Genomic DNA, 13,104 nt, shown 5'->3' on the forward strand with positions numbered 1-13,104 from the left:
AGAGGAGCCTGCCCCTGAGAGCTTACATAGGGAGAGAGGAGCCTGCCCCTGAGGGCTTACATAGGTGGAGAGGAGCCTGCCCCTGAGGGCTTACATAGGGGGAGAGGAGCCTGCCCCTGAGGGCTTACATAGGGGGAGAGGACCCTGCCCCTGAGGGCTTACATAGGGAGAGAGGGGCCTGCCTGTGAGGGCTTACATAGGGGATAGAGGAGCCTGCCCCTGAGGGCTTACATAGGGGATAGAGGAGCCTGCCCCTGAGGGCCTACATAGGGAGAGAGGACCCTGCCCCCGAGGGCTTATATAGGGAGAGAGGGGCCTGCCTGTGAGGGCTTACATAGGGGATAGAGGATCCTGCCCCTGAGGGCTTACATAGGGGATAGAGGAGCCTGCCCCTGAGGGCCTACATAGGGAGAGAGGACCCTGCCCCTGAGGGCTTATATAGGGAGAGAGGGGTCTGCCTGTGAGGGCTTACATAGGGAGAGAGGACCCTGCCTGTGAGGGATTACATATGGGGACAGGACCCTGCCTGTGAGGGCTTACATAGGGGGAGAGGACCCTGCCCCTAAAGGCTTACATAGGGATAGAGGAGCCTGCCCCTGAGGGCTTACATAGGGAGAGAGGACCCTGCCCCTGAGGGCCTACATAGGGAGAGAGGACCCTGCCCCTGAGGGCTTATATAGGGAGAGAGGGGCCTGCCTGTGAGGGCTTACATAGGGAAAGAGCAGATTGCCTTTGAGGGCTTACATAAGGAGAGAGGACCCTGCCTGTGAGGGCTTACATAGGGAGAGAGGACCCTGCCTGTGAGGGCTTACATAGGGGGAGAGGACCCTGCCCCTGAGGGCTTACATAGGGATAGAGGAGCCTGCCCCTGAGGGCGTACATAGGGAGAGAGGACCCTGCCCCTGAGGGCTTACATAGGGGGAGAGGACCCTGCCCCTGAGCGCCTACATAGGGAGAGAGGACCCTGCCCCTGAGGGCTTATATAGGGAGAGAGGGGTCTGCCTGTGAGGGCTTACATAGGGAGAGAGGACCCTGCCTGTGAGGGCTTATATAGGGAGAGAGGACCCTGCCTGTGAGGGCTTACATATGGGGACAGGACCCTGCCTGTGAGGGCTTACATAGGGGGAGAGGACCCTGCCCCTAAAGGCTTACATAGGGATAGAGGAGCCTGCCCCTGAGGGCTTACATAGGGAGAGAGGACCCTACCTGTGAGGGCTTACATAGGGAGAGAGGACCCTGCCTCATATGTGATATAATTATATTCAGTGCATCAGGTATTATCACTGGTGTTCTCTGTATGGGGTAAGGACTGGATATGAGAAACACTGGTTTACATAGTAACCTTCATATTCAGATTGTAGCACATTGGCCTCTAGTCTATCCATGTAAAACATGAATTAGTATAGGGAGACCTAAAAGGGCAACAATGTCCCCTTCATAGATGCAGGCTTGTAGGTGTTAGCTGAAATACTCTGTCCTGCATTCATTGGAGCAGCGTTCTGTCACAATTCACCGTGATAATAACCAGGCACCAGAGACACAGCTGGCCCGCTTGGCATGGTTGTGGTGTTGGAATAGGCATTGGGTGGAGCCTGGTTAGATGTGAGATAATGGAGCCGTGCTGTCTACACTATTCCTGTCATTTGATGGCGGCGTCTGTAATATATATGTCTCTGTGTAGTCACAAGGTAGATGCTTTCCACCAGCTCTGCGTCCACACATCTGGCCTTGTTTAGTAATCTGATCACGTGAAGAAGAAAAGTGGCTTAAGTTAAAGCAGGCACTTCCCAACCCGCATAAATACAAGTTAATCCGCTAAGCAATAAACTAAACATACATCACATGACACAGCAGCGTAGAAGCACTGCGAGTACCTACACCAGGTGTACAGCCTCAGCCATGACAGCGCTGGGGTAGAGCTGGCTTAGCTATAGCCCACGCCGTCACAAACACATCAAGAAGGAGACATTTATTTCATAGTCTATTCCAGATGTTCCTCTGGCGTATGGATCAAGCCCGTCAACATTCTCCTATAACTATATTTTTCAGTATGAGGAATGACATAAGCACAGAAAGGATATAGAGGAATAGAATTACCTGTTACGCTCCGCTATGACAAAGCAGAACTTTCTGAGCTGTTACATCATGCACTTACAAGGTTCTGCTGCTCTACAATAACAAAAGAGGAGGGGGGGGGGGCTGTTTTGTGTATACAGCTCCTACACGGATCAATGTGGTTACAGACCACAAACAAGCCCTGATCCTGCTGTCATCTTTTCTCCCACATCCTTTCTCCCTCTTCTTGCTAAATCAACAGTATAAGAGAGGACAGGGGGACTGGAGTATCACGTGATTGCAGGATTGGGATACTATGAAGACACCTGAATCTGTATTGGTGCTGTATATACAAAACAGTAGAATATTTTAAATCGGGGATGTTTGATGATTAAATAGGTCACTTTAAGAAAAAAGTGTAGCCAACGACTGAATATAACACTGCCTTCCTAGATATTGAAAGGCTTTAAAGGGGTTATTCCAAGAATAAATCTACTGGATAGGGGATACCTAGGTCATTGGGGTCAGGCATATTGGAAAATCATTGCCCAACCCCTTTGTTCTAAGAGACATAAGCTACTGCAGCATACCCCTCCTCGGAGAGAGAACAGGAATATTTGGCCATGCTGAATGTTCATGTGTATGCAGAAGACAAGAGAGATAAGTGATGGCCAACAGTTATTAAAGGTATATGGCCACCCTAACAGTGATTGTTAACCAAAGTTTTATTGGTAAGATCTCTGGGCCTCCTACCAGCCAGCACATTACGAGGACAGAGGTGCCCTTGTCCCCGTCATTGTTCTCATTGTACAGTAGGATGAGCTGTTTTACCAGGCACAGCCACTAGTAGGCAGGTATCCTAGCAAGTAGACTGATCATGGATGATCTACCAATCAGGTCATTGATGTAAGTCTCACAGAGCTTCTTTACTGTATATCCTTCTAAGGACAAAGCACAAAATGCCGAAAAGTTTATAGTAACATGAACGCATGCTACTCTTGGATTATTCACACATAGTGCCACGCTTGGTAATGCTAAGTTATTCCATCCATTTTCCTGCTATATCTGAATCAACAGGAATTTGATTGAAACCAGTGATTGCTTATGTGTGCCCCTGGCCCATATGGGTGCCACCTGCTGCCCACATATGTATCATTTTATAGAAAGGGGTATAGGCTATTTTTATTTTTTAGACAGTAGTATTATGTTACTTTTTTTTTTTTTAGTTCACATGTGGCGGCAGTTGAGGTCAACCGGTTGGTTATAACTTTTTTTTTCTTCCTATATCAGTAGGGCTTTTTCTTAATATAGAAAACCTGTATAGTTTGCATTTTGTGGACTGTTTTGATGGTTTTAGAGTCTTTTATTAGAGAAAGCCAAGAAGGTTTTATTTGTTCTAATAATTCTCATGTGACTTCTACTGCGCAAGTTCAGGGACAGTCTATCTCTTCATCTCCGAGGTTTACTTTCATGTGCATCCAAGAGTATGTCCTGTATCTTCCTCAGGGGTGAAAGGAAATTGTCCCCTTTCAGTGAATTGCAGTAAATCCTTATATGGCCCATCCTGTTTCCACCGAAAAACCTCTGAAGTGAACGAAAATGGTGTGCCAAGAAATGTCAATGTCAGATATGAACGTGAAGTGGTTGGGGCCCGATACAAAATCCACCATTTATAAAACTAAAGCAGGGATGGGGAACCTGCGGCCCTCCAGCTATTGCTAAACTCCAGTTCCCATCATCAAAGCATTAGCTGTCCAGGCATGATGGGAATTGTAATTTTGCAATAGTTGGATGACTGTAGATTCCCCATCCCTTTACTATTTAAAAAAATGTTAAATTATTTTAAATAATTTTCAATTATTCTATGCCAAAGCGCTAGTGTAGTTAAATGATAAATTGACTCTTAATCCACTGACTATTACATTACTTCCCACACTGCAATAACTAAAATAAACTCATAATAATAGGTCTCTGCCTGCCCACTGATGGTTTCAGGAGAACGTCTTCAAATGCTAAACCACAAAGGACCAGGATGCTTCCTTATCTAGAGGTTACAGTGAATGATGTTATTGACTTAGTTATCGGTGTTAGGGCTGGCCTGTACATGACCTTCTATTGATCCCCACCTTTAACTAATGTACCCAAATAATATATTCATAGAGCATCCAAATAATGGTGCTAGATGGTTGCCAAAACAGCTAGAGATGAGCACAACTCAAGCATGCTCCAGTATGATCGTTCTACATTTGTTAGATAGCAATTGTGCACACCCCTAAGACTGGCCCTGTATGTAAGTGGTGTATGGCATAAACCAGGTAACACTGAACTCTTTTTATTTCATGTTTCTCTTCCAGAGAATGAGATTTCCAAACTTCCCGCCCGAGCTTTTGCAGGTCTCCCGAATTTAGAGTGGCTGGATTTAAGCAAGAATAGACTGGATGACTCTGGCCTATCAGATGATGTCTTCAAGGTAATACATGTAAAAGTATGCATCCTGTGTCCTGCCATCATGACATCCAAGAATTACACTGTAATGGTTAAATCATGGACTGGATGTGCTGCCTATGTAGACCCTACTGTAGAGTTTTTAGGTCTAGTAAATAGTATGTGATGTGAAGGTGCCCAAATGACTTCAATAGCTCTCAACTTAACATTCATTTGGCTGACAATCCCATACTATCTCTCCCGTTCAGCCCATACACACAAATGTTTGTTAGGGTGTGCATAGAGAAAGGGGATGTAAGCTACTGCCAGACAGATCTGGTGGCAGCTTATCTCCTGGAAAACTAAATGATAACATAGTCGAAATCCATCATGTCCAACCCTTCTCTCCCCCAACACCATTGAGAGAGAGAAAAGGTTGGCCTCCATACACATTAGAGTTGTCTGGCCCTGCTGAAATTGGCGCTCTCCTCCCTGGCTTCTATACTGCTGTCAATATTATGCCACCCTTTCTTCAATCCGATTTCACAGGTAGGGATAAGCAAAAATCTGATAAGTGTCAAAACCCTTGGCATTTAACTCGCGTCTGGAGAAATTGGACTACCTAGGGCTGCCAAGAAAACATGGATATATTCTGTGGCCTATGACTGTATCCATGTTTTCTAGGACACCCTAGGACGGCATCCAACTTCTCCAGAAACCAGAAGTTTAATGCTGAGAGTCACTTTTCTGGTGTCCACTCATCACTAGTCACAGGTCCACCCAACCAATCAGCAGCACTAATTGGCTAAGGGGGTGCAACCACAATCCAAACCCAGCAGCAGCCACACAGTGGGGGTGGCATGGTATACCAGCGGGAGCCAGGAAGGTGAATGCTAATCACTTACCTCCCTAGGAATAAACATACCTTCTGAGCCTTTACTGGTGGCTTTTCGATGACATAATTTAGACTTGAATTGACTATATCTCAGTCCATGCACATCAGTTGTCTAGCTTTGCATTTCAGAATTTAACCAAACTGAAGCGGCTTAATTTGGATGGGAACCACCTGACTTTCCTGCCGCAACTCCCAACATCTCTCCAGGAACTGAAAGTCAACGACAATAAACTTCTGGAACTAAACCGACACAGTTTCCGGGGTAAGAATTAAATGTAGATAGGAATTATTTGCCTTTTTACCTTCTTTACATGTGTTTTTGTGCTTCATCATCTCACAGTCGTGCTTGATAATCCTGAATTTGAGGTACCAACTTGTCTAACATTTTGGGGGTAGATAGTTAAGAAGCATGCTGGACATTTAGGGGGAGATTTATTAAGACCGGCATACTCTTATGTCAGCCCTACCCTCATTTTCTTGCACGATTTTTAGTAAAGCCGGTGGGACCTGAGCCTGTTAACCATAATGAATGATGGTTGCTTTGGGCCCACCATAGGGTCTGGTTGTGACTGTGGACAGAGCAGGTCTTAACCTGGTTCCAATGCACATCATGTTGTATATGTCCATATGGACTGTACACAGATTTGGACCGGATATAAACCATCTTCTGCTACTGTCGTGGCTTGGGCCTTGTCACCAGGCTACCCTCCACAAAAAAGATTAAAATTAACATCGAAATGAAGAAGCCTTATTTTAATCTTGGAATGAGACACCTCCACTCTATGTATACCTATGTTGTGCCCTTCCATAGTTGGTTGGAGAGAAGAGTTGATTCCCTTTAATGGAATTTTGTTTCTTATTTTCTTAATTTACAATCCTAAGTAAAAAAAAAAAAAAAATCTCTTTCTCGAGCCAATATCTGTCCAAGTTGTCGCCATGATTGTGCAATATAGCTTTGAGGTTTGCAACACATTTGTTAGATAGCATGGTAATTTATCATATGTTCATGTGACACCGTGTGCTTCTCGTGCTCCAGATTTTTTTGAAGATGCTCCAGGATAGAGTTTATTGTTGCTCTTACACTGTGCAGATACTTTATGATGAAATAGGCTTTGTAAACAGAATACATTACAGTATATACTGCAGAGCTCATCCTTGTATAACATATACTTCATGTCTTCTGGCGCCACTCGTGAGGCAGGCCCAGCAACAACTTGTGTGGGGCCATTATAGAGGCTGAACATGATAAGTCATCAAGATTTACTGTAACTGGAAGTAGATTTCTTTTATACCATCTAAGACAGGCATGGGTAACATTCGGCCCTCCAGCTGTTGCCATACTACAATTCCCATCATGCCTGGCCAGCCAAAGCCAAAAGTTTAGCTGTTGAGGCATAATAGGAATTGTAGTTTGGCAATGGCTGGAAAGCCGAAGGTTACCCATGCCTGATCTAATAGCTCTGATTCCACAGAGATATGTCTCCTAGTAAATGTGCTTGGTCAAGCTTAAGGTTCTTTTAGACGAATAGATTTGTCGGCCTTAAACGAGCACTGATCAGCGAGATCAGCGTTAGTTTGCTGTGTCTTTACACGGCATGACAAATTGACCAGCTGCATTGCGTGAACGATCCATGTATTGTTCATGCAGAGATGGAAACTGACAGCACAGATATACATATATCCATGCTGTCAGTTTCCAGATCACACAGCAGTACATACTTACCTAGTGCGCTGCTGCTGTGATTCAGCATCCTGTTATCCGGCTCTCCCAGCTGCTGGATCTTCAGGTCCCTCCTTCAGTTATTCTGGAGAAAGTGGCGTCATGAAGATACAGCGGCTGGACAATACAGCCAGAGAACAGGATACTAAATCACAGCAGCAGCGCACTAGGTAAGTATGTACTGCTGTGTGATCTGGAAATTGACAGCACGGATATATGTATATCCATGCTGTCAGTTTGCCGTTATCATTATTGAAAGATGTGCAACAGATGACAATACATTTTGAAGCTTTCTCAAAATACACAATCAGCCGAGGTTCGGGCATTTTCCCTATCCTCGGTTGCTCGCCGTCTCTTTTACATGGGCCGATTATCGGTCCCAGGAGCGTTCCTTGCAACGAGAGCAGCGCCAAAGGGTACAGCAAAGATCTAATGTGTTAACTATTGTTCTTACTAAGAACAATTGCGTAGGTAACAATGGTTCCTATTATTCAGGGTTCCTATTATTTTACTGTTCCTTTATGTCACAATCTACATATGCCATTGACTGTTTTTCCATTCTGCGTGGGTGATTCTCTTTGTACTGCGCTGAAAACACAATAAAACAATGCTGAAAATCAACACAATAAAAACAATGTTAACAATCTGCAATAGTATAGCAAGAACCAGCAGTAGAAGCAGTGGCATAACTATAGGGGTCACAGGGGGTGCAGCTGTGACCGGGCCCATAAATCTGACGAGGCTGGAGGAATGGCTCCTATGAAGAGATCTGTTAGTAGAGGAGGGGTCTGTGTTGACAGAATCCTGAAAATTTAGATTTTTTCATACTGTTTTTATAATTGCAGGAAAACCAGTGAAGTAAAGAAGATGGTGTAAAATTACACAAAATACACTGAAAGGTTTGATCTTGATGTGCTTGTTATTTTTTTTTTTTTTTTAGGTCTGGGTAATTTACTAACCCTTGAAATGGAGGGTAATGGGTTTCACGATGGAAATGTTTCCCCTCTGACTTTTAGGCCCTTAAAGAAGCTGATTTATTTACGTCTTAATCGTAATCACTTCCGGGCTATACCGTCAGGACTCCCGGCCACCATACAGGTACTGAAAACTTTTTCTGAATGAAAACTTTATATGCCGATGTGTCTCGAGGAACCAGCTAGTTATTACCTCGCTATTCATGAAGTGAAGTAAGGTAGTCTTGGTGGTGAGGAGCCAGTGAGGACCAGACAATGGGGTCATAGAGCAGGTGCAACTGTGTTGACCTGAAAACATGAACTCATTCATATGATGGAGAAACAATCTCTGATAACAACAAGCTGTATTCAAACTGAGATGCTACCCACGAGTAATAGTGTCTGTGGTAGGCTACCTGTTTCTTGTAGTCCACTGGCCTTAAGTAGTCTTCTTATGAAAGTAGGGTACAGTGTTCAAGCAATACAATGAGCCGTAACTAGAAATGGCTGGGCCCCATAGCAAACTTTTGATGGGGCCCCCCTTTCCAGACCGACCACTAAGCCTTCAAGTCTAGTCATAACTGCAATCAGTTTTAGGATTGCTTGCAGTTAAAGGGATATTTGAAGAACCAGGTAGGCTCGCTTGGACACCTGGTGCTGCAAATGTTGACAGCTCAGGGGGCCCAGTGTATTGCAGTAGGGACAAAAGGGTTCCCAGAAGCAACAGGCCCCATAGCTGCCGCTATGGCTGCTATAGTGGTAGTTACACCCCTGTAATGAGCTCAGATGCAAGAGGGTCTGGTAAGAATTTCCTATCTGTATGACTCCTCTGGCACGGCTCACTGCTTATCTCCCGGTTCTATAATTTTCAAAACTGTAGGCAAGGTTCATAACATGATCTCCACATTGCACTAGGCCTGAAACCCCTGGAAAGTCCATGTACAATTTTTCTCCAAAACTTCTGAATCACTGCTTACAATTTTTTAGGAACAAGGAATAAACTTTTTCAAAAGCAAGCTTGTCCCTAGTAATCCTGGGTTTAGGCTAGGTACTAGGCTCACATTCTTTTCTGAGGAAGGATACTCTAAACTCCCCCCTAAGCTACAAGCTTTCTGGTTAATAATAGTAATAACTAGAGATGAGTGCAACTGGGACATGCTCAAGTCCAATCATTTGGCATTTAAATACTGGTGGTTGAAGAAGTTGGATGAAGCCCTAGGGAGTCGTGGAAAACATAGTTACAGCCTATGGCCTATGGATTTATCCATGGTTTCCCGACTCCCTAGTGCTGCATCCATTTTCTTCAACCACCATTATTAAAATGCCAAATGATTGGACTTGAGCATGTTCCAGTTGCACTCATCTCTAGTAATAACCTACTCCTCTCTGACCTAGATTTTTTTCTATGTGAACACATGACTAGGTGAATTGGAAACACACAAAAACACAGAAAAATACAACAGCTCACCGCAATAGCAAGATACAGACCCACTACAGAAATGAAAATAGTTAAAAGCAGCCCTCCCAACTGCTAAAAAAAATTCCCACAAAAATAATGAGGCTCTTGGTTACTATTTGCAAACAGTGTAAACCACCCCACCACGATAAGGTGGACTCATATCAGGGAAGACCCTACACTGTACTATGGCCTCTCCATGGCGTGTAATACGCCTATGCTCTGGGCATGCAAGATACGTCTTTTACCTGCAAAAATAATTGCACCACCTGGGTGGGATAGGTGGAGTGCACGACCAAGTAGAGGCAGCCACTCCCCCAACTGGAAGACAGAAAAAAGACAAATATGGTCAGCTGTCCTAAAACACCATTCACACAAGGCAGGTGAATTGTATGTAAGTTAATCTCGGTTTATTTTACAACAAAGTTACACACCGGAACATAACAGAGGGTGGCAGCAGAATACCAAATACCAAATATTACAGAAGAGTATTGTAAATGCTAAATCTTTATATAAAACAACACATATTCAAGATAAAGAATCAAATTCACAGACCTAACCAACAAGTATGACAACATGCACAGTAGGACACTGCACAGATATGAGGAGAAGCTAGTTACTTCCTTCTTCACTGTGGTCACCACCTCATTGCACTTTTCATCAAAACAATTCAATATAATGTAATTACTAACAAGATTGGGAAGGTGAGCACCCCTATCCTTTAGACTACTATCTGTATTGATTCCTACTGAAACTTAAAGGGGGTTGTCCACTTTATAATAAAATTGCTCAGGGTACAGTATTAGTGCGCTTTGCACTTACTGACAGCATCTCCTTGTGTACCTCATAGAGCTAAAAATAAAAGATTAAAAGAATAAAAGATTCCCCTACTCCAGGCTGTGCTGTCCTGCTCTGTGGAGAGTCTGTCCATAAGATGGCGTACATGGAGGAGCATGTGACCATGCCCCGCCCATCCTGGTGACCTTTATAGGCAAGTACAGACTCAGTGGTGGACACTGGGGGCAGGGCATGGTCACATGCTACTCCATGTAGGCCATCTTATGGACAGACTCACCACAGAGCAGGACAGCACAGCCTGGAGTAGGGGAATATGATTTTAGCTCTATGAGGTACACAGGGAGCTGCTGTCAGTATATACAGTGAGTACACTTACTAGTACTGTACACTGAGCAATTTTACAATAACATGTCCAACCCCTTTAAGAAGCAAAGTAACTAGCTATATCCTCCCCCATTGACGTCAACGCCTATCTTCTCAGTTGTTCAGCTATTCCCAATAGATATCAACATGGAGTGACAGGGAAGGATGGAGGAGGTACTCTCATCTTCAAGATCAATGTTGAACCAAGTGGTTGTGGAGATTATATTATATTTTAACCCCCCCCCCCCCACACACACAAATACTCTTGCTTCCTCTCATAGTGGTGGGACAATAATACACAGTACAGGTGCAGCTATTCTTCGGACTTCTTTTAATCCTTAGTACAGGGCGCTCTTTGACGGAGTTGTTGCTATTTGTATTAAGACTTTGAAGCAATGTTATATGGAAAGTGCAAGTTCTGTCCTTGTTCCTTCTAACCTCAGTCTGAGCAAACGCTCCACCCGGCTGCTCAGTGTTTGTCGAGGGATCTAGCCAGGATGAGGTAAATTACGTGGCTATTTCCTTCTTTGGCCTTCACCTTTTCTTTTCCCTAGGATCATACTGATGGCTGGAATTGGATTTTCTTTTGAATAATTTACTTGGAAACTTGTTTGTTGAATCTCAGGCTTCCAGACAGTCAAATAAGAGGGGTGTGAAAATAGGTTTGGACTGTTTCAGTATATGAGTGATGAATGTGTTAGGACAGATGGTACATTCACAGGATTCTTCATCTCTTTATGACCAATCCTGTCCGGATCACAGGGTCATCCTATTGCTTGGACCCTGAGGAATAACCTGAAGCTTCTGGGTCCTAGTGGAAAATCTGTACAAATCCCCCCTCCGGCACCATGTGCTGTTGATAATCCTTGCCTTTATGTGATGGAGGGGGTCTTTGTGTCCCCTCATACACCTGTTTATAGGTGCACCTGTCCACCTCCTTAACCCCCTCCTGCTGCTCCACTGTTAATTAACGTAGTTGCAGCCTATGCCCAAGGCTGCAACGACGTTAATTAACACTTTAAGATGACACAGGTGTAGAAGCTGCACCTGTGTCATCCCCGGCGGGTCCCGGCTATCAGTGACACAGCGCTGCGGTGCTGAGAGTTAACCCTGTAGATACTGCGGTCAGCAAGACCACAGCATCTATAGGGCTCCAGAGAGAGAATTCTCCTTCTCCAGAGGGAGAATTCTCTCTCTGGTGTCCATCGGTGCTCTGCAAACTGATCGCAGAGCCCCAATGATAGCCATGGAAACTGGAAGCCTCAGGCTTCCAGTTTCTTAGCTACGGAAGGGAGGGAAGGCTGGTCGCACAGGGCGCGAGCCCGTGAGCTCTGTCCCCTCCCCTCTCTCCCCTGTCGCTGATACAAGAGTATCAGCGGCAGGGGACAGAGGAGAGGGGGCAGACATTGGGACATCAGCTTATGGGATCATTATGATCCCATAAGCTGATGTCCAATCACGACCTGGGCATTGAGGCATCAATGACCCCAGGTCGTGAAAGGGTTAAAGAAGCCACTGTATTGTCCATAGAGTAAAGGTGCACATACACCTTCAAAAGCTGTCGGCTGGACATCCTTTTAGGGCCCTTTGGTGATGGGGCGATTGTCACTACAGTACACGGCCGTCGTGACGCCAGTGCTAGTCCAGCACACAGGTGTGATGTTGGTACCTGCTTTGTGTGTGGACGGTTTGTACTGTTCCCCAAAATGATCGTTGATCTGCCAAGCTGTGATGGGTCTCTTGGGCTCTTGTCACGACAGTCCTGAGTGGCAATTGACCCACCTGGACTATCGGTACCGCCACCCACAGAAAGAAGAGAAGTGACCCAAGGTGTGTAGCGGATGTGTGTAGGTGCTGGTGCAGATGGAGTGCCAGTGATAAAAAATAGAACAGCTTTACTGTACAGTCTCTGAATAATATAAAACACGTTGGCAGCAAATAGATAAGCTTGACACAGACTTTAGTGCTTAACTGGATCTGTGCTGCGGAGATACTTTAGAGAGCTGAGTATAGCAGAGGTAGTTGTAGCGGTGCTTGTATAGCTGGAAACAGAGTGGAGCAGCGTAGATGAGAGGAGTTTGTCAAAGGAGTCCCAACCCACTGCAGTACTTGTGCTCTGCTGGAACTTTCGAGAAATACTTGAGACTTGAGAGTGAGAGATACTTGTACCCGTGTTTAGACTAGTGTCTGACCACCTTCTGCCCTACAGTGTCGAGGTACTCATCCTATTAGGGTGATACAAGCTTCAGCCATGGTTAACTGGTTGAAGCTAAGTGTCTGAGGGTGTCCCGTTGTCACCTGCACTGCGAGATAGAATATGTAGACCTTCTGGTATCTTTGTTCTATCCAGGATAGTTCCTCTGTGTATCAGAATACTGCCCTGCACTTTGTAGAGTGGTTTTTAGTTAGGGCTGGGTTTATCCCTGACTTTCTCCCACTG

At 44.9% G+C, this 13,104-nt stretch overlaps 1 protein-coding gene across 1 annotated transcript in view; it reads left to right on the forward strand.

Moving 5' to 3' along the window:
• The window catches only part of LOC138802714 (extracellular matrix protein 2-like), a 49,601-nt gene that overhangs the window by 12,425 nt on the left and 24,072 nt on the right, over positions 1 to 13,104 (forward strand). The window contains exons 5-7 of the mRNA XM_069986314.1: positions 4,410 to 4,525; positions 5,504 to 5,636; positions 8,035 to 8,192. Of these exons, the coding sequence (XP_069842415.1) occupies positions 4,410 to 4,525; positions 5,504 to 5,636; positions 8,035 to 8,192 (407 nt within the window). The remainder of the gene's footprint in view (positions 1 to 4,409; positions 4,526 to 5,503; positions 5,637 to 8,034; positions 8,193 to 13,104) is intronic.

The sequence above is a fragment of the Dendropsophus ebraccatus genome, chromosome 10 (genome assembly GCF_027789765.1).
Source record: "Dendropsophus ebraccatus isolate aDenEbr1 chromosome 10, aDenEbr1.pat, whole genome shotgun sequence".
Lineage (NCBI taxonomy): Eukaryota > Metazoa > Chordata > Amphibia > Anura > Hylidae > Dendropsophus > Dendropsophus ebraccatus.